The 20,288-nt window shown below is 37.7% G+C and overlaps 1 protein-coding gene across 1 annotated transcript in view; it reads right to left on the reverse strand.

Annotated features, from left to right (window-relative positions):
- The window catches only part of ARHGAP42 (Rho GTPase activating protein 42), a 326,220-nt gene that overhangs the window by 19,264 nt on the left and 286,668 nt on the right, over positions 1-20,288 (reverse strand). Inside the window, exons 13-21 of the mRNA XM_047877771.1 lie at positions 17,035-17,097; positions 16,018-16,092; positions 15,008-15,092; positions 14,329-14,387; positions 10,758-10,863; positions 5,429-5,588; positions 4,105-4,249; positions 2,012-2,392; positions 1,488-1,644 (exon numbers count right to left, since the gene is read on the reverse strand). Coding sequence (XP_047733727.1) covers positions 1,488-1,644; positions 2,012-2,392; positions 4,105-4,249; positions 5,429-5,588; positions 10,758-10,863; positions 14,329-14,387; positions 15,008-15,092; positions 16,018-16,092; positions 17,035-17,097 — 1,231 coding nt within the window. The remainder of the gene's footprint in view (positions 1-1,487; positions 1,645-2,011; positions 2,393-4,104; positions 4,250-5,428; positions 5,589-10,757; positions 10,864-14,328; positions 14,388-15,007; positions 15,093-16,017; positions 16,093-17,034; positions 17,098-20,288) is intronic.

The raw sequence follows: 20,288 nt of genomic DNA on the forward strand, positions 1-20,288 counted from the left end.
GAACACAGTTCCTATAAAGTGAAAAGAGGGAACTCTGAAAATATGGTCAATGAATACATTTGTGGATTCAAATCTTATTTCAATTCAAGGGAGGCTAGGCACTGTCTATTTGAAAAAGTGAGACTATATTAAAACTAAGGCACCAGGGGTAATTAGAAAAGTTTCTATATTTACTAGAAGAGAATATCAAATTCCTTGAATGATATTTTAAACTAGATTTTAACATGTATCTTATTTCTTTAATTGATCAACTTTTCTCCCAGAACCTAGCCAGTTGATAATCAGAAGGTTCATTTTATACCTAATATGGAATACACATTGTCTCAATTTTAATTCATATTTTGTCAGTACAGTTGTAAGACAGAAGTGAATCTTCTCTTTCCCTCACAAAGGATGGAGTTTATATTCTCTCATCTCCCTTGACATATTGGCTTAAAATTTAATTTCCCTTAACAGCTAGAACTATACATACCGGGCAGCAGACAGATATCAAATATAGTATTGGTCTATATAGTGGTACTTGGATTTCTGACCAAGAGAGATAATGTATGGTAAACACACTCTGAAAATAAAAGGTTCTTGTCAAAGAAGGTGATGAACGAATGAATTTAAGACACTGTTTCTATGGAAACAGGCTTAGTGAAATGCCTTACTGGACTTTCAATGAATAATTAAACTGGTTCCTTAACTTTCCAAGTATTAGTTCTCATTATCTCTAAAATGAGGTTTCTACTACCTACTGTGGAAGTACATGAAGGACATTAAGAGATAACATATGTAAAGATGCCCAGTAATAGCTCATATGGCATTTGGAAAACTCAGTAAGTCAGGAAAACAAAATGAAAGGGATAAAAACTTTCCTGTTTAGATTTTTCTTGTTTATCTAAGTTCTTTTCTTTGTCCCCTTCTTATTTACATCGATGTACCTATCCTAGCTGCCTTTGCACTCCTGGGTCATGTCTTTTGAATAGAAGTACCCCCTCTCATCTTTCAAGCTCCTGTTCTCCATGAGCTTATTTAAATCAGTGAATACTCAGATAGGGGAGACAGATGATGGAGAGGAGAGAAAACAAACCCTCACTATCTACACAGTAGTTGTATTTCTAACAAGGAGGTGAGGAAGTTGAGATATAAGGACAGTTTGCTCAGCTGAGAGGTAAATGTCTAGCTTTTAGAATGTCTACTTTGAAAACCCAGAACTATTACATTATACATCTATTCTCATGTCCTTAAATTAAGCCATTGTTCTGCTTGTAAGGCAAGTGACTGAAATTGTATATGTGTCTGTATATGTATACACATACATACTTTAAGCCTAGTCTAACTTGTACATCATTTGTAGAAGGGGATAGGGTCCTACAGAAGATGATTGTTCCTACTCTGCAGATGAGGTATTCAGTTGTGGGAGTCCTAAGGGTTCTTTTGGATATACTCAACTCCTGTGTATCCCTGGAAGATACAACAAATATACACTCTCTCTCACTTACACAGAGCCAGGTCGCTGGTAGCCATTGCTTGAGGCAGTGTCTAGCCTTAACCTCCTGCACATTTTTGGAGGTAGGTCTGGGTTTGGTGGGGCTTTGGGCATCTCTTTGGAACCTACAGAAGTTAAGCTTTGAATGGATCCACAGTAGCTCTTGTTTCCTAAAAAGAAAGCCCAAGAAAACAGGCAAGGTGCTATCAGACAAAATAATAGCAGTAACACAGTACATGCTCATAACAAAAGGAAGTGTTTTTTTCTAAGCCCAAATGAGAAGGTACAGAATGTTCTTTGAGCACAGCAGCCCATCATTCAGGGAGATCACAATCTATAGTAATTACAAAGACATCACCTCACAGAGATGGAAATAACCAGGAAAGAAGTCACAGTGCACAGGAGTTTTAAATATCCTAGCTCAGGAACAGCATTGTTAGCCCCTTCACCATTAACTTTTCCCTGCTTAATCATGTTGAGCAATTCGGCAAGTGGCACAGAGACAATGACATTTTACATAACTCAAATCTGGTTTACCTTCAGCTGCAGAGATGGATCTGAGAGAGGAAGCGGATGTTCTTTTCAGTCCTGAAAGCCCATAAGGCCCTTTCTTGACCAGGTCTATGGGTGGGGAACCATCCCCGGGGCTGGTGACCGAGGCAACACTCTGGCAATCTGATTCTGCATCTGTTTTGGTCGCATCCTCTTTAGAACTTGATTCAGGACTAGTTGTCCAGAGTCCAAGACTTTTCTGTCCATTGGAGGGTGATGGGGATACAATCCAAGGAATTCCTCCAGATTTCTCCCTGGCCTGGCAGGAAGCAGACTTGGTTGTGCTGTTTTGTTCAGAGGAATGAGAGGAGAGGGACTCGATGCTCCCCATGGGCGTGCTGTCTGGGCTGCTGCTGTAAGAGTCACCTGAGCGGGAGCAGGAGCGAGAAAACAACAGGGACCTTCTACTGAGAACAATACAACCCAAACCCTTCCACATTCTCCAACGCACGTGTGCCCTGTGGCCACCTGAATTGACCCCACTGACCCCACTGAATTGACAGATCTTTACCCAGCATGGAGAACTTTTCTCAGTTCTAAGAAAGGCTGTAAAACGTGCATTTTAACTTAGTGAATGCATTTTTTTTTTTTTTTTTTTTAATTTTTGGGACAGAGAGAGACAGAGCATGAATGGGGGAGGGGCAGAGAGAGAGGGAGACACAGAATCGGAAACAGGCTCCAGGCTCTGAGCCATCAGCCCAGAGCCCGACGCGGGGCTCGAACTCCCAGACCGCGAGATCGTGACCTGGCTGAAGTCGGACGCTTAACCGACTGCGCCACCCAGGCGCCCCAGTGAATGCATTTTTTAATACTATTCAAGGGAGATTTTACATGTACCCTGACCCTATGAAATAATGTTACTTCTTTTTTTTTTTTTTTTTTTTTTTTTTTTTAATTTTTTTTTTTCAACGTTTATTTTTTTTGGGACAGAGAGAGACAGAGCATGAACGGGGGAGGGGCAGAGAGAGAGGGAGACACAGAATCGGAAACAGGCTCCAGGCTCTGAGCCATCAGCCCAGAGCCCGACGCGGGGCTCGAACTCATGGACCGCGAGATCGTGACCTGGCTGAAGTCGGAGGCTTAACCGACTGCGCCACCCAGGCGCCCCAAATAATGTTACTTCTTAAAGGATTGGGGGTTGACTCAAATTCAGACAAAACTTGCTTCTAAAAAAGAACTCATAAGTAGTACAAATAAGATTCTTTGATGACATTATAAGAGATCAATGGAAAGAGGGATATTAAAAGATCTGTTTCTGCCTTTTTTAACTTTTCTCATGTTATAATGCATCTGATTCTTTCTTCATTCAAAGTCACCAGTAATGTCAGCTGCAAATTATACACTGCTCACATTTTTAAAAGAAAAGACTTTCTTTTCCTACCAAGATTATAGCAACATAAGAAACTGGCTATTTAACAGATTATTTTTTAATGTTCCTAAAACTATAATAATTTGAACATATCTAAATTAAAAATTAGTATTTTTTGTTAAATACTGACTGTGAGAAAAATTGGGAGGCTTAAGGGTATAAAGTAAAATAAGAACAGCCACAAATTTAACATCCACTGTGGGCTTAAGCTGCCACCCACTTCACTGTGGTGTTGGGTTCAGAACGGGAAGTTAGTGATAATGTGTAGTGTGGTTTCTCTATTTATTTCTTTTTTCTCTCTCTCTCTCTCAGACACTTTGATACCCAAGAGATGATGCTTTAAGGACATAATGTGATAGAAAGAAAGAAACTGACGGTTTCAGCCAGAATTTTTCTTGCTTTCTTCTCTACCTCTTTAACAATAGGACAAAACCTGCTACAAAGTAGTACCTGATGTTCTTAATCACAGTTGCAGAAAAAAGGGCACTGAGCAAACTATTTTTTTTTCCTTTGTAGTAGTAATGAATTTGTTTGTTCAAAGTACCTTGTAACTACACTGACAAAGAATATATAAATGCGGGGGGGGGGTGTTTGGGAGACAGTATCATTAAGATCATTTTCTATTTATTTCTACCCTAATTATCAAAAAGGTGAAGTAAGGCTAAATCAAAGAATGAAGAAAGCTTCTCCCTAAAGTGGTCACACTTACTGTCAGGTTCTGCCAAGCACGGCGTATACCTTCCTCTGGGCTTCCTGGAACCTGTGGAAAGGCAGATTGCTCTTGTCCTTCGGGATCCAGATCGAGACTGAGGCTGAGGAAGAGGAATGCTTGGGTCTGGGGCAGTATGAAAAATCTACATACAAAAAAACCAAACAAATGGATAGAGGTCAGTAAAAGGGGGAATTGCCATTTTCATGATAAAATTCTATTTTAGAGTTATTAAATAATCTCAGAACCATTTGCTATTTAATCAGCTTCATGGTAAGAGATGCTTGATACAAAAAATATACTACAGCAATTATACTTTTCCACTTACACTGAGTAATGTTCCTTCTCCGTGTTTTCTTTTTTATCCTCTCCAATTTCCCAACAATGAATTTCAGAAAATTTTCCAATAATTTTAAAGAAACCTTTCAAATATGAACAAATGTCTGTGTCAAGACATCTTGACTCTTTTCTGTGATATTTTATTTCTCACTTCATGCTGAACATAGCCTGAAGGGAAAAGGTTCATTCCGTATCACTTCCAAGTCAAGCAGTTCCTTGCTTCTCAGGAAAAGGTGCTGTCACGAATATGACATGCTGCAGGTAGAGGTCTGTACTCGGCTACAGAATTCCCCCATGTGGTCTTGGGTTGTGAGTGCTTACAATCTTAGATAAATGAAGGATTTTCTTCTACAGGTACCAGGAAGGGACTAAGGGAAGGAGAGGGGCATAGTCTTTCACAAACACTAGACCAGACATAAATGAATCACAAATGTTTTGATGTTTAATGGCTGCATTTGCTTAATAATCCAATCAATTTGACTTTCCCAATTTCCATTTCCACAGTTATTCTAAGATCTCAATCTTGTTAAAGAAACCATGTTTAAGGACTGGATGTAGAGAGGACTTTAAGACTCTGTTCCTGGAATTCTTTTGCTTTATTGAGAATATCACTGTTGTTGTTAAGTCTAATTCCAGGGAGATAAAAAGGTTAAAAATAGACTTAATTACCAAGTGATTCTAACAAATTTCTCTCAATATGAGTGAAAAATTCACGACATAAATACTAAAGAAGAAAATCTTGAAAAGTAAATGATGTAAAAGGAAAGGAAATAATTTACCTGGAGAATTTTGAGAAGCATTTAAAAACTAAACAAGAAAAAAGGACATCAATGTCCTCATGAAGAAGCAATTTATACAAAATGGACAGGACTCATACTTTATAAGAATCTGAGATCACAATGAACTCATAGATAATACAAACAGAAAATTCCTTCCTAAAAGTAAAATACAAGATTTGATACTTCAACATGAAAATTCAGCTTACCTTTTCATAGTGCTCTATCAGAATTTCAACCACAATATTCTGAAATTTAATATTCATCATGGCAGCCACAGTTTCTTCTTGTGCTCGCATTAGAGTTGGGCCAAATATGACACCAAGGTTTGAGACAGTCATGAGATTTTGTTGGCTGTGTAGTGATACTCTGTAAATACAAGCAACAAAAATAACATAAGTTAAAAGTTTAATAAATATGAAAGGTTCTCATTTATCAAATTTGTGGCATAAATAGAATGTAAAATATGCCATTATGGGTTAATTTTCCCAAATTGTCAGGTTTAGCTACTCCTAATTGTCATGAGTGGGTATAGCCTAAAAAGACATAAAAAGTTAACATTAGCTAAGTAAAATTAATTACAAAGGTTAATTAAAGGAATAAATCTCGGGGCGCCTGAGTGGCTCAGTCGGTTAAACATTTGACTTCAGCTCAGGTCATGATCTCACAGTTCGTGAGTTCAAGCCCCACGTTGGGCTCTGGACAGGCAGCTTGGAGCCTGGAACCTGGAGCCTGCTTTGGCTTCTGTGTCTACCTCTCTGCCCCTCCCCCTGTCTCTCTCTCAAAAAATAAATAAACATTAAATGAATAAATCTTGATATCCTAAATAGAGTACAATTATCCTACAGAGATTATCAACTGTTAGGTATTCTCTAGGGCACTATACTTCTTTTAGAACAGATGGTTCAAATTAGGTTGGTTGGAATTATATTCAGATATACTAAACATATTATTGAGTACCTAGTGCCAGGCATTTTCATAGACATTATTTCATTTAATCCTCCCAGAAAGTCAGTTTTTCCTATTATGTAGGTTAAAAACCTCCTAAAGTGGGGCGCCTGGGTGGCGCAGTCGGTTAAGCGTCCGACTTCACCCAGGTCACGGTCTCGCGGTCTGTGAGTTCGAGCCCCGCGTCGGGCTCTGGGCTGATGGCTCAGAGCCTGGAGCCTGTTTCCGATTCTGTGTCTCCCTCTCTCTCTGCCCCTCCCCTGCTCGTGCTCTGTCTCTCTCTGTCCCAAAAATAAATAAACGTTGAAAAAAAAATTTAAAAAAAAAAAAAAAAAAAAAAAAAAAAAAAAAAAAAAAAAACCTCCTAAAGTAAAAATGATGTACTCAAGGTCACAGCAAATTAGGGACAGAGATGCTCTTTCAATCCAGGTTTTCTGAATAGAAGTCTGTGGTTTTCTTAAGCTCCCTACATAAGACAACTGGCCAATGCAAGTTTCTATCCTTCCTTTTTTTCCTTCCTTATTTCCTTCCATCCATCCACCCATCCACCTATCCATTCATTCAAAACTTCCCTCAGTGCCTCCCTAGGGCTGGGCACTGTGGTTGGCAAACAGTAAGAGAAGGAGATGTGGTCACATCAATGCTGGCTTAAAAATGGAAATGAAAGAAAAAGCCTCTGGTATCACTGACTTTAGCAAAGTAATCCCAGTAACTATCAAAACTGACTTTGACTAGGGGTGCCTGGGTGGCTCAGTTAGTTGGGTCTGACTTCGGCTTGGGTCATGATCTCATGGCTTGTGAGTTCAAGCCCTATGTCGGGTTCTGTGCTGACAGCTTAGAATCTGGAGCCTACTTTGGATTCTGTGTCTGCCTCTCGCTGCCCCTCCCCTGCTCATGCTCTCTCTCTCTCTCAAGAATAAATCATAAAACATTAAAAAAATGACTTTGACTACTTAATTTGGGAATTGGACATATTCCTAAAAGAAAACCTCATTCGTTAGACCAATCTTCTAGGTTATACACTGCCTTTTCTATCTTACTTCCAGGCATGTTGTTAAAATATGAAGTTCTGGAAAGGAGCACTGAACACAAGATCATGGTTATACCTGACTAAGTGTGCATCACTAACTACATTCCATAAGCAAAAGTAAAATTTTATGGGGAATCCAGGATTTTGAATACCTATGTAAATCCTAGCACAGCACCGGAAGAGTTAGCTGTCTCACTTACTGAATTTTTCCCTTGTGCCCGAGAAAGCACTAGTTAAGAAGCTCTTGGTTAGAATAAGAAGAAGTTTCATTCCACATTTCCTTTTTATATAGACAAATATTATATATTTACTGTTTAGTATGTATTAAAGAATCTACTAAGAAAGTAGTATGTAAAGGTACTGAGTCTGCCTGCATTTAAAGCTTGGATCCATCCAACTTCGAAGCTGGGTGCAATCAGCCAAGTTATTTAATAACTCTAGGCTTCAGTTTCCTCATCTATAAAGAATAACTATCCCTATAGGGTTGATAAAATTAAATAATGAGTTACAGGAAATATGATCTCAACTAACAGTCTTCCTTGTAATGAAATTGGCTTTAGGCACTCTTGCTAAAATGTAAGAGTTCCTGGTAGTGTGAATAAACTGGAATACGATTAATATTAAACTCATGGGGAGTGAATTTGGAATTCTTAAAAAAATGGTTCTGAAAAGGTGAGTTTATGATTGTGTTGCTCAAGAGATGGAATATTTTGATGAGCAATTTTCTCTTCACTGAATTTCCCTTCCGCTGAGCTAACTCAATCAATATAGACACTTATCACCTCACATTTCAGCTATTTCTGTACCTCATTTCCTCAACTTGTTGTATGGAACAGACACCCAATTGCCCTTTTAAAAATTCAAAGTTAGAGGGGCACCTCGGTGGCTCAGTTGGTTAAGCATCTGACTTTGGCTCAAGTCATGATCCCATGGTTTGTGAGTTTGAGCCCGCGTTGGGCTCTGTGCTGACAGCTCAGAGCCTGGAGCCTGCTTCAGATTCTGTGTGTGTGTCTCTCTCTCTCTGCAACACCCCCACCCCCACACTGACACTCTGTATTTCTCTCTCTCTAACATTTTTTTTTTAAATATTCAAAGTTAGAGTCAAAGAAGAGACCACAGATGGCCTTTGTTTTAAAGACAAAGAAAAGGAGTCTCAGAAAGGAAGTAATGGTTTACACCATGTCTCAGAGCTAATTAATGGAGATTTGCAATCAATCTTTTAGTCACTGGTCCTAATTTAGACCAGTAACCAATCCAGACGATTGGCCTTAAATTCTCTTCTTCAGATATATTAAGGTTGCCAGGGACCAAGAATGTTATTACTTGTTTGTAGTCTACTTAAATAAGTCACCGGTGATTGGATACACATTCCAAAAATACTGCTTAGTCAGTGAAGATTGACTTTCATATAGGTTCAGGAAAAAAGCCAGGAATGGTGATGAAGGATGGGCAAAAGAGTTTTAAGCACTCTTCTATGGCCAGATAGTATCCTCTGCTATTCCCTGTACTAAAGTCATGCACATTCACAAAAAGGGGGGAGTTTGAGTTCACTTAACATTCTGGATAATTAAACAAAAAACATTTTATGTGACACTCATGTAGCTTTTAAAAGCACATTTAAGGAGTGGTTAAGTGTCTGACTTCAGCTTAGGTCATGATCTCTCGTGGTTTGTGAGTTCAAGCTCCACATCAGGCTCTGTGATGACAGCTCGGAGCCTGGAGCCTGCTTCGGATCTTGTGTCCACTTCTCTCTCTCTGCTCGTGCTCTGTCTCTCTCTGTCTCTCTCAAAAATAAATAAACATTAAAAAAAATTATATATATATAAAAAAAGTGTGTTTAAAAAGACTTTGCTAGAGGGGTGCCTGCGTCACTCAGTTGGTTAAGTGACTGACTCTTGATTTCAGCTCAAGTCATGATCTCATTGTTCCTGTGTTGGAGCCCCATGCTCTGCATTGTCAGTGCAGAGCCTGCTTGGGATTCTCTCTCCCTCTCTCTCTGCCCCTCCCCTGCTCATGATTTTTTTTTCCCTCTCTCTCTCTCTCAAAATAAATAAATAAATAAAGGCTTTGCTAGAAAATTAGCTTGAATACAGCAAGAGAATGCCCAATACATACAGTGTGGTTAAATTTCATGAACAGGTCACACAATTCAAAACATAATTCAAGACTAAATCTGATGAAGAGTCCTTATTCACTAACTAAAAGAGGTATTGCCATGGCAACAGTTTATAATGAACTTGAAATGATGTAGTTTCTAATGGATTTCCTTATTTCAAGGGGCAGGAGGGCAATTCGTATTATCTCATCTGCAGGTTAAGATGAGACTTATTGATATGTTATGTAGCACTATTTCAAATGTGCCTGGCTCAAATTAGCATAAACTGGGTTACTACTTGTAGTAAGCAAGGAAGGAGTAATCATTTCATTGTGAATCACAGTACTTATTAAGATGGAAAATATCCTGATTTGTAAATGAGGCTGTAAGGAATTCTTAAGTTTAAAATCTGAATTTGGACTTTTGTTTACAGCAGCATGGCAAGTGTGTGTGTGTGTGTGTGTGTGTGTGTGTGTGTGTGTGTGAAAGGGAGAGAGAAAGAATCTTCAGACAGATTTATGAGGCCATAGTACCCAGATATTTGATCAAACATAATTCTAGATCATTCTGTGAAGGTATTTTTTTTTTGCATAAGATTAACATTTAAATTAGTAGACTTGGAGTAAAGTAGATTACCCTCTATAATGTCAGTAGGCCTCATCCAATCAGTTTAAAGTCTTAAAAAAGACTAACTTCCTCTGAGGAAGAGGCAATTCTGCTTCTAGACTGCCCTGGATTAGAGCTGTAATGTCAACTCTTCCCTGGGTCTGCAGACTACCAGCTGCCCTGCAGATTTTAGACTTAACAGCCTTCACAGTAGCACAGCCCAATTCCTTATAATCAATCTCTCTCTCATATATATCTATATATACACACACACACATATACATACACCATACACACACACACACACACACGTGTACGTATAGCTACATATACACAAACATCTGGTCGGTTCTGTTTCTCTGGAGAAACTTGGCTAATACAGTATCTGTTTATAGACATTTAAAAATATATAGATGAACTAACAGCAGAGTCAGAAAAATCTTCAGAGACCAAGTGATGCTACGAATTGAGAAAAAGAAGCTAACATTACAGTGGCACTTTGACCTGGCAGAACTGTTGAGACTTGTAGTACAGAGAACTGATCTTCAAACTTAGGGCTTCAAACTCCTTCATATTTTTAAGATGACATGTAAGGTTTTCATCATTAATTTAACAGTTGCAAAGGATATTAATCATTTGCATAGTGTAAACATACACAGGTACACACACACACACACACACACACACACACACACAGATATATCTTAAAAACAAACTACCACATCATTTTTGAAACATTCAGTGGACTCTAATTATAACAATGTTATACCACCATCATACACTTTAGAAAGATATGAACAAGGTCTAACTTTAACAGTTGAACAAATGGTTAAGTGAACAATATAAATCAGATAATTACTTGACAAGGTGCTTTATTAAGATGTCCAGCATCTCTCTGTTTTTTTCTGGCAATTTGTGTACCAATGCATGTACAGCTTCCACCCGGTAGTTTTGGTCATCAGATTCTATAACATAAAGGTTGAATGATCAAGTTTTAATTGCATTCAAATGTGTACATAAACATTAATAATCTAAACATTATAAACACTCCCACCCTTATGCCTTATAAACATTGCTTCATGCAGTTCATCACTATCATTCTCTAAGGCTTAGAGAGGTTGAGTAACCTGACCATGGTCATGAAGTTAGTTAAGTAAATAAATATGCCAGACTAACCCAGTTCCATCTAATCCAGACCTGTGCTCATAGCCACTGAACTTCTATACAACCAGAACTCATCGCCTGCTTTGGTTTTGCTACACAAGGATAAAATCAAAACTTTAGCAATGGAGTGATCACAGCTATTGGTACAGACTGCCTAATGTTCCAGGCAATATAATATACTCTATCACACAGAAACCTCCTAGTGACTCCATCAGACAGAAGGAAGAAGGCATTCTTTTCCAAATTTTGTAGATTTAAAGGTAACAGGGAATTACTTTTCTGAGGTGTCAGTATTATTATGCAGAGGCCTAATAGATTCTAAGCCCATGCTGACAATGGGAAATCTGAAAAGAAGAAAAAAATCTAAAGTAAGTCTAGTTTGCCAGGCAAAAGACAACATGTTGACATGTCTGCTAGAGAAAAGGCTAACACTTCAGAATGAAGATCTATTAACATACTCTTACTACAATAAACTAATTCTAGGGTGACTACCCACCATGCCAAACCCTTTCTCTGAAAGGTGCGGAACATGAGGTGGGAAAAGAGCTGGCTCATGCTGGGCCAAACACAAGGTCTCCCAGGGGTTGGAATGGAGACATCAAAACTCTGATCTGTCTGCTGAGTATGTGAAATGGCATATAGTGTAAAACTAGGGATGGCATAACCAAATGTGCTCCAAAGCCAAGAAAATCTAACTGGAAAGGGAGATAAGAATGAGGTAGATATGCAGCAAAGAACAGAGAGAAGAGATGCTCCTAAAAGGGTGGGGAGAGAAACATAAACTCCCAATTCTGTAGTTCCTAGTTGCAGGCCCATGGAAGGCCTAATCCATACTGTTTTCCAGGGAATTCTGTGAGGCACCTTTTAATTTCTGAACAACTTCCCCTTTTTACAGAGCTAAATTTCCAAATAATACTTACTTTTATTACCTTATTATCTACTACATGGGATTATCTTTGCGCCAGACAAAAGATGAATTCTTATACATAGGAATATATTTTAATTATCATGGTAGTGAATAATGTGATTATTATTTGCCATGGAAGTGGAGAAAAAAAATCTTATGACCAAATGCTTTTATTAAAACAACCAGATCATTTAGCACTTAACTAAGTGTCTCAAATGCCATGTTATAACACAAAATTTCTGTAAGTAAGTTCTAGGTTAAGAGTCAAAAAAATTGGCTTATAGCCCTGATTTTGCCATCAATTTACTAATACCGTGGAGAAAGTCACTTGCCTACTCTGGGACCTAGTCAGTAAAATGAGGGGTGAAATTATATATTTCTAAGGTCTTGTTCATCTAATAGATTCTGATGAAGAGAATATAGAGTGGAGAGGTTTCAGGAGAAAGCTAAGTGGTATAGGTGTTTATGAGACCATGTGATCAGTCATGTATGCTGGACTGAAAACCAAGGTCACAATGTTATCTGACACTTATCAGCAGACAACATTACCTGTGACATTATAATGCATGGCAATAAATTAATGCAAATGCTTTCTTTCTTGGACTGTGAAAAATACTTGGTACAGTCACACCTCATATATCTTAACAATGAAATGCTAATGCCTAGCAGTTACAAACTGTTGTGATGGCTGAGATGGCAACCCAGCACTTTCATCTCAGTGTTTTAAAAGTACATATTTCTAATTTTTCAGGCTACATGTTTTTCACTGAGCCCCTCCCCACAATTTTTGAATTAAGCCTATCTATATACCTCCTATTATGGCAATCATAGATCTAAATAAATGACATAGATATGTGATAATTGGGGGGGGGGGGCGAAGGATTGTTGGAAGTGCCTGTTACCTGCCCCAAATACCTGACTTTACTCTCCAGATTTAGGAATATAGCACATGAGTATGAGTGGGTGGCATAACTGCATTTTTGTAGTGTTGTCAATTTAACAATAAAGTTGCTCTTGTAAGGTACTGACATTCATCGACTGAGTAAAATGTATTTAAAATAATTCCTGTTAGCACACCAGTCACTCCAAAGAAGTCTTATTAAGTGACAAAATCTTTTAATTCATTCTTCAATATTTTTTAAATCAAGGAAAGTGTATTCTTAATTCCCATTATCTATTTCTCCCATTCCACTCTCCACCTCTCTTCTGACAACCACCAGTTTTGTTCTCTGTATTTAAGAGTTTGTTTCCTTTCTGTCTTTTTCTTTTTCTAGTTTCTTAAGTTCCACATATGAGTAAAATCATATGGTATTCGTCTTTTTCTATCTGACTTATTTCACTTAGCATTATACTCTCTAGGTCCATCCATGTTGCTGCAAAGGTCAAGATTTCATTCTTTCTTATGGTTTAGTAACATTACATTGTATATATATACCACATCTTCTTTATCCATTCATATATTGATGGACACTTCTGTTGTTGTTATGTCTTGTAAATAATGCTGCAATAAACATGGGGTGCATTATCTTTCTGAAATGGTGTTTTCGTTTTCTTCGGGTAAATACTAGCAGAAATACTGGATCATATGGTAATTCTATTTTTAATATTTTGAGGAACTTTCATAATGTTTTCTAGAGTGGCTGCACCAGTTTGTATTCCCACCAACAGTGCAAAAGGGTTCCTTTTTTTCCCCCTGCATCCTCACCAACACTTGTTTCTTGTGTTATTAATTTTAGCCATTCTGACTGGTGTGAAGTGATATCTCATTGTAGTTTTGATTTGTATTTGTCTGTTGATGAGTGATGTTAAGCATCTTTTCATATGTCTATTGGCCATCTGTATGTCTGCTTGGGAAAAATGTCTCTTCAGGTCTTCCCCTTTTTTAATCATATTAGTTTTTTAGTGTTGAGTTGTGTAACTTCTTTACATATTTTGGATATTAACCCCTTATTGGATATAACACTTGCAAATATTTTCTCCCATTCAGGAGGTTGCCATTTTGTTTCATTGATGGTTTCCTTCACTGTGTAAAACCTTTTTATTTTAGTGCCCTCCCAATTGCTTTTTGATTTCCTTGCCAGAAGAGACACATCTAGATAAATGTTTCTTTAGTTAATGTCAAAGAAACTACTAATGTCTTCTGGTTTTACTGTTTCACGTCTCACATTTAGGTCTTTAATCTACCATTCTGCAATTTCTTACTTGCTTACAAACCATATTGTCAACTATTAAGCATCAGATTGATAGTTTCTTAAGCAATATGTAGGAAAATCTTAACTACCTGGTTTAAATTTATACCTCTAAGTGATACAGCATAAAACTATATCAATTATAATGCATTCAATGGAAGTGTACTTACTAACTGCAACAATAAAATCCTTGTGTAATTTGTAAGTCATCAGTGGTTCTGCAAGGCACCTACAACGGAGAAAGAAGAGGGCATTAGAATGGCAATATCTTTTTATTTCCCCTGAATTTCTAGTACTTCTTTAAGAATTGGGTAATTAGGGAGTAAGATAAAGTCCTACTAGGGTGATTCCAGGCAGTCCCAAAATGCAGATCTCAAAGAAGGCCCTTTAGCAGCATTTCTTGGCACAACTGTGCTAAAAGGACAGACTGGAAAATGATTTTTTCACTTTGTAAGAACTGTTGAACCACAACAGCAAAAATCTCTCTCAGATATGGGGACTATAGTTAAATTAAAAACAAACAAACAAACGAACAAACAAAAAACAACTTTCACTTTCAACTTATTTTTAAAAAATACATGAAAACACTACATTCAAATTTAACATGAAACAAACTATTATTTAGTATTCATAAAATATTGCAGCTTCTAAAGTTTATTAGTTGAAAAACCAAGTATAAGTTCCAAAACACTAAACATAAACATTACCACCTTATGCTATTTCATGTGAGGTGAAAGAATTGCTCTAAGGAGTAAAGCTCACACACAGGTGTTCCATGGAGTCATATGGCAATGCCCACAGAGGTTAAGAGAGACATCACATGCAGAGTACGAGTTAAACACTCCTTACCTGAGGTAGTTTTTCAGCCCACTTGTTATTGTCTTATTATCCCACAATTCAATATCAATGTCAATATCAGGAGGGGATTTTGGAGCTGTAAAGAATAAAAATAAGATGTTTAAACTGTACAGCTCAAAACATCACTTGCACCATTAAGAAGATGGACACAAAGTGGGCGCCTGGGTGGCTCAGTCGGTTGAGTGTATGACTTCAGCTTAGGTCATCTCAGTTTGTGAGTTTGAGTCCCGCATTGGGCTCTTTGCTGAACTCTTGGAGCCTGGAACCTGCTTCGGGTTCTGTGTCTCCCTCTCTCTCTGCCCCTCCCCTGCTCGCTGGCTCTCTCTCTCTCTCCCAAAAATAAATAAACATTAAAAAAAATTTTTTTAAAAGAAGATGGATATAAACATAGTAGGTCAGAGACATTGATTTCTTAGGATGCCAACAGAGTTAACCTTAGGATTGTTGTTTGTGTGAATTGGTGCAAGTTTCACTCTTGACACTTTATAAACCTCAAAGATTTCTTGTGGAATAATAGTTTTCCAAATAAAATTATTGTTAATTGCTAACATCACTGAGCATTTGTCATGTGCCAGGCATGCTTCCAAATACTTTTATGGATTAACGTATTCAATCCTCACACTCTCAGTGAAGCAGGCACTATTATTATCTTCTCCATTTTATGAATGAGAAGGTTGAGGCACAGAGAAGTTAAACAAATTATCCAAAGTCACAAAGCTTTTAAGTGGTGAATTAGGATTCCAAGCCAGGCAATCTGAATCTAGTATCCATAAATCTCACTGTGTCTCTAGCTAACCAAAGGACACTTGAGAAAAAGTTCAATATTATGAAAAGGCTCTCTCTCAAATTCTGATTGATCATTAAAAACTGAATGCAAATGTTAATTTTAAATATTTCTTGAAAATATTCAAAGAACAGCAGTAGTATATATCTCAAAGAAACCTATGGTATGGATTATCTATAATACAAAAATTAAGTAACTAGCTTCATTCAAAACTTACAAAATGTTGTGTTCATGAGTTTCTGAACTTTGGAGTTCACTCCTCCTATTCGGTAGAGGCCTAAAATAGTGATGCCTAATGAGAAGGAAAAACCACAAAAGAATGTCTTTAGACATAGCATCACAAGTACAGAATGTTGAAAACATCTGGCATTTCCCTATGCAGAATTTGAAAGTTACTTATTCAATTTTGCAGTCTAACTTCAGAAAATCTACCCTGGAAACACCCATCAGACATATATTTCTCAGAGCAGACACTAAACAGTGATTTGAAAGTCTTTCAAAGATCTTCAAAGTAGCAAAGTACTCTGCTCATTCACTACTATCTGAATACAAAAAGCCATCAAAGATGGGAAAGAATGATTAGAATTTCTCATCCTCTATTTCTTCAGTCATGTAGTCCTACATGTTGAAGAACTGGAAGGCCTTAACAACTTCCTTCATTTTGAAGGTGAGGAAATAGATTTAGAGGATTTAAGAAATGTACTTAACTTCTCAAAACTTCTAAATGGCAGCACCAAAATTTGAGTTTAAGTTCACAGAATTTCAAAGCCCATGAGTTTTGCTTTAGACAAGTTTTCCTGGAAATGGAAGAGTGTAACAGGCAACTAGAGTGGCCTTCAAGGCCATGACTAGAGAGGGTAAAGGTGCTAGAATTGTGACTGTGAGTGAAATCACTGAGGGGAATAACATTAAGAAAGGAGGAAGACCAGCTCCTTAGGAATCTTACCTCCTCTAAAGCTTGAAAAACATTGAAGAGGAGCTTGGAGTAATAAATAACACAAAGTCTATGAAATGGAAATAAATCAGGCCTTTATTATGAAAAATTGTTAAACAGAATATACAGTATGATTTTTGGTAAAGTTCAGACTATAGCTATTTGTGTATTTAGATAATTTTATACATTTATATAGTTCTTAAAGTTAATCTCATGTTAATGATAAAATATATCCTCATTTTTTGAGAGGTTCCTATATAAGAATGAACACTAATGATATACCTGTCAGACAACACTTACCTCTTGTTTCCACAGCTTGAATGCATTTTCTCACAAAATTGAACCCTGCTTCATTTAAATACACTGAAAATAAAATAAAATCACAGTAAGGGTTTATACCCAACTTACATTACTCCTTAGTTGGCTCTCTTGTTTTATGACTTAGTGGCACAGTTTTAGTTAAGAGTCTGAATTTTTATTTTGGGGTAGAAGTAGGGTTCACATTCACCAAAGTTATTACATCAACTTACTTCTTTAGAAAACACAGATCCTTCACAGAAGGTAAATATGTTACAGTGATCCCAACCATTTTACCTAAAATTAGCATTAACCTTCACTATATGTTTTTCCAGATGATAAAAGCAAATGTACTAAGAAAAAAAAAACCTTTATTGTTTGTAACTAATTATATTACAAAGCTATTCACATATTCTTTTCCATGGGATTCTCAAAACAACATTATAAGGTAGAGAGAAAGCTTTGTAATCTTAAGATGGTTCATGACGTTGCTGAGAACTTCAGTTTCTTTGTTCCAAGCTTCAGAACCAGGATTCTAACATAGATCACCTGAATCCGAGCCCAATATTCTTTCTACTACATTTTTTACCATATGCAAAATAATTCAAAATATGTTTAGTTTACCGAAAATCCCCTAAAGATCCTACATTATGAAATATCAGTTTATTTTCATTGCTTTTGCTAGATTTTAAATCTGTTATAATTTTCTTAAGATTCTGAGGCCAGATCAAATTAGATTACTTATTAAAAAAAAAAAGTATTGGGGCGCCTGGGTGGCGCAGTCGGTTAAGCGTCCGACTTCAGCCAGGTCACGATCTTGCAGTCTGTGAGTTCGAGCCCCGCGTCAGGCTCTGGGCTGATGGCTCAGAGCCTGGAGCCTGCTTCCGATTCTGTGTCTCCCTCTCTCTCTGCCCCTCCCCCGTTCATGCTCTGTCTCTCTCTGTCCCAAAAATAAATAAACGTTGAAAAAAAAAATTAAAAAAAAAAAAAAAGTATTTAGGAATACCAAATACCACCCTGAGAAAAAATTCAAATATTTTGTTACTATAATGAAAATTTTCATCACATGTGGTGGAAATATGATATTTCTTAATATTCTCCAGTAATATATGAAAATAATTCAAGTCAATAAAAAATTAAAACTAGCTTCCATTTAAAGATGGTGGATTTGGGGTGCCTGGGTGGCTCAGTCAGTTGAGCACCCGACTTCGGCTCAGGTCATGATCTCAAGGCTCATGAGTTCGAGCCCTGCATCAGGCTCTGTGCTGACAGCTCAGAGCCTGGAGCCTGCTTCAGATTCTGTGTCTCCCTCTCCCTCTGCCCCTTCCCTGCTCATGCTCTGTCTCTCTCTCTCAAAAATAAACATTAAAAAAAAAATAAAGATGGTGGGTTAGAAGGAGGCTGGAAGATGGTGGAGCAAGAGGACCCTAAGTTCACACTGTCCCATGAATACAGCTAGATAACACTGACATCAGCATAAATAACTCAGAAACAACCCAAAGACTGGCAGAATAAACTCCACATCTAAAGGTAGAGAAGAGTCCACATCAAAGAGGGTAGAAAGGGTGGAGATATAGTGGAGAAGCAAAACAGAGGTGGCCATCTGTGGTCTGGAGGGAGCTGGAAGCACTGAAGAAGGGTGAGAAACAGACTATCACACCAGGGAGCTCACAAGGAAGATAGGAATCCTCATAACATTTGGCTTTGAAAGTAAAAAGGACTGAATTTACTGACTTCTTACAAACAAGAGGGACTTAAATCCTGGAATTAAAAAAAAAAAAAAAAAAAGCTAGCTCCATTCTGGAAGATCCTGAGGGCAATAGGAAAGTAAGTTTCTGCCCTTAAAGAGATAGCAGGACAAATAGCCTTTAAGATACAGGCTAGAAGCAGCACTTTCAAAAGCATCAGGGCATATAGGGGGAAGAGTTATTTACTCATCTCAGAGGGTATCCAGGGGAAGACTTCTCCAGGAACAAAGGAGCTAGAAGGTACCATTGCCCTCTTTCACCCCTCAGCACAAACACATGGCCACCTGCAGAAACTAGCATGCTCTGAATTTCACTACCTAATGTGCTTACACTAAGTCACACATCCCTGTGCTTCCACTTATCCACTCTTTCCAGTCATGCCTGCCTCAGTCCCAGCACTGTGGGCCCCCTCCCACAGCACAAACCTTGCCAACACTGCCTCTTTCCACCCATGCATTTTGCAAGACTGCAGCTCTGGCAGCAGCAGCTGTGGACCCTGAGGAAACCCTAGGAGCACCTTGGTAAAATTATGCACCCTTTGCATGCAGCTTGGATCCTCAAAGCTGTAGGTCTCATTTTACAAGCATAGCACACCTTGTTAAAACTGCACACCATTTCCCAGCTAGGTACAAAACACTGCCCACAATAGGAAAGAGAGTCTCTGCAGACAACTGGACTGAAGGAAAAAGGAACCAGGACAAATGACAAGCACATTCAACACATATAGGAGACACCATGTGAAGCACTAGGTGGGAAACAGGGGAACTACATTTCAGGGGACTACAAGACCTTTTCTTCATAAGGCCACTACATTCAATAGCAGGAGATATAGCTGAATTTCCTGACACAAAAAAAAAACAGACTCAGAGAGTTAGGTAAAATGAGGAGTATGTCCCCAATGAAAAACAAAACAAAACAAAACAAAACAAGACAAACTAAGACAAATGGATACAAGTAATATGCCTGATTAGAGAATTTAAAAAATGTTCAGAAAGATACTTACTGCACTTGAGAAAAGAGTAGAGAATTATCAGTGAGACCCTTAACAAAGAGACAAAAAAGAGCCAATCAGAGATGAAGAAAACAACAAATGAAGTTAAAAATACACTAGATGAAATAAATACCAGGCTAAAGAAGCAGAAGAATGAATGAGCAACCTGAAAGAAAAAAAAGTTATGCAGAGAATATATATTCCTTATGCAAAGGAAATATATATTCAGGAGGCAAAGAGATCCCCCCCACCCCCCCAAAAAAAATCAACCCAAGGAAATCATCACAGATGTATAGTAATAAAAATGGGGAATATTAATAATAAAGAACCTCAAAAGCAGCAAGAGAGAGGCACCTGGTTGGCTCAGTCAGTGGAACATGCAACTCTTGATTTTAGGATTGTAAACTTGAGCCCTGCTTTGGGTGTAGAGATTACCTAAAAATAAAATCTTAAAAACAAAATGTTTTTAAAAGCAGCAAGAGAAAAGAACACAGTTACATACAGGGGAAATTCCATAG

Source organism: Prionailurus viverrinus, chromosome D1, assembly GCF_022837055.1.
Source record: "Prionailurus viverrinus isolate Anna chromosome D1, UM_Priviv_1.0, whole genome shotgun sequence".
Taxonomy (NCBI): Eukaryota; Metazoa; Chordata; class Mammalia; order Carnivora; family Felidae; genus Prionailurus; species Prionailurus viverrinus.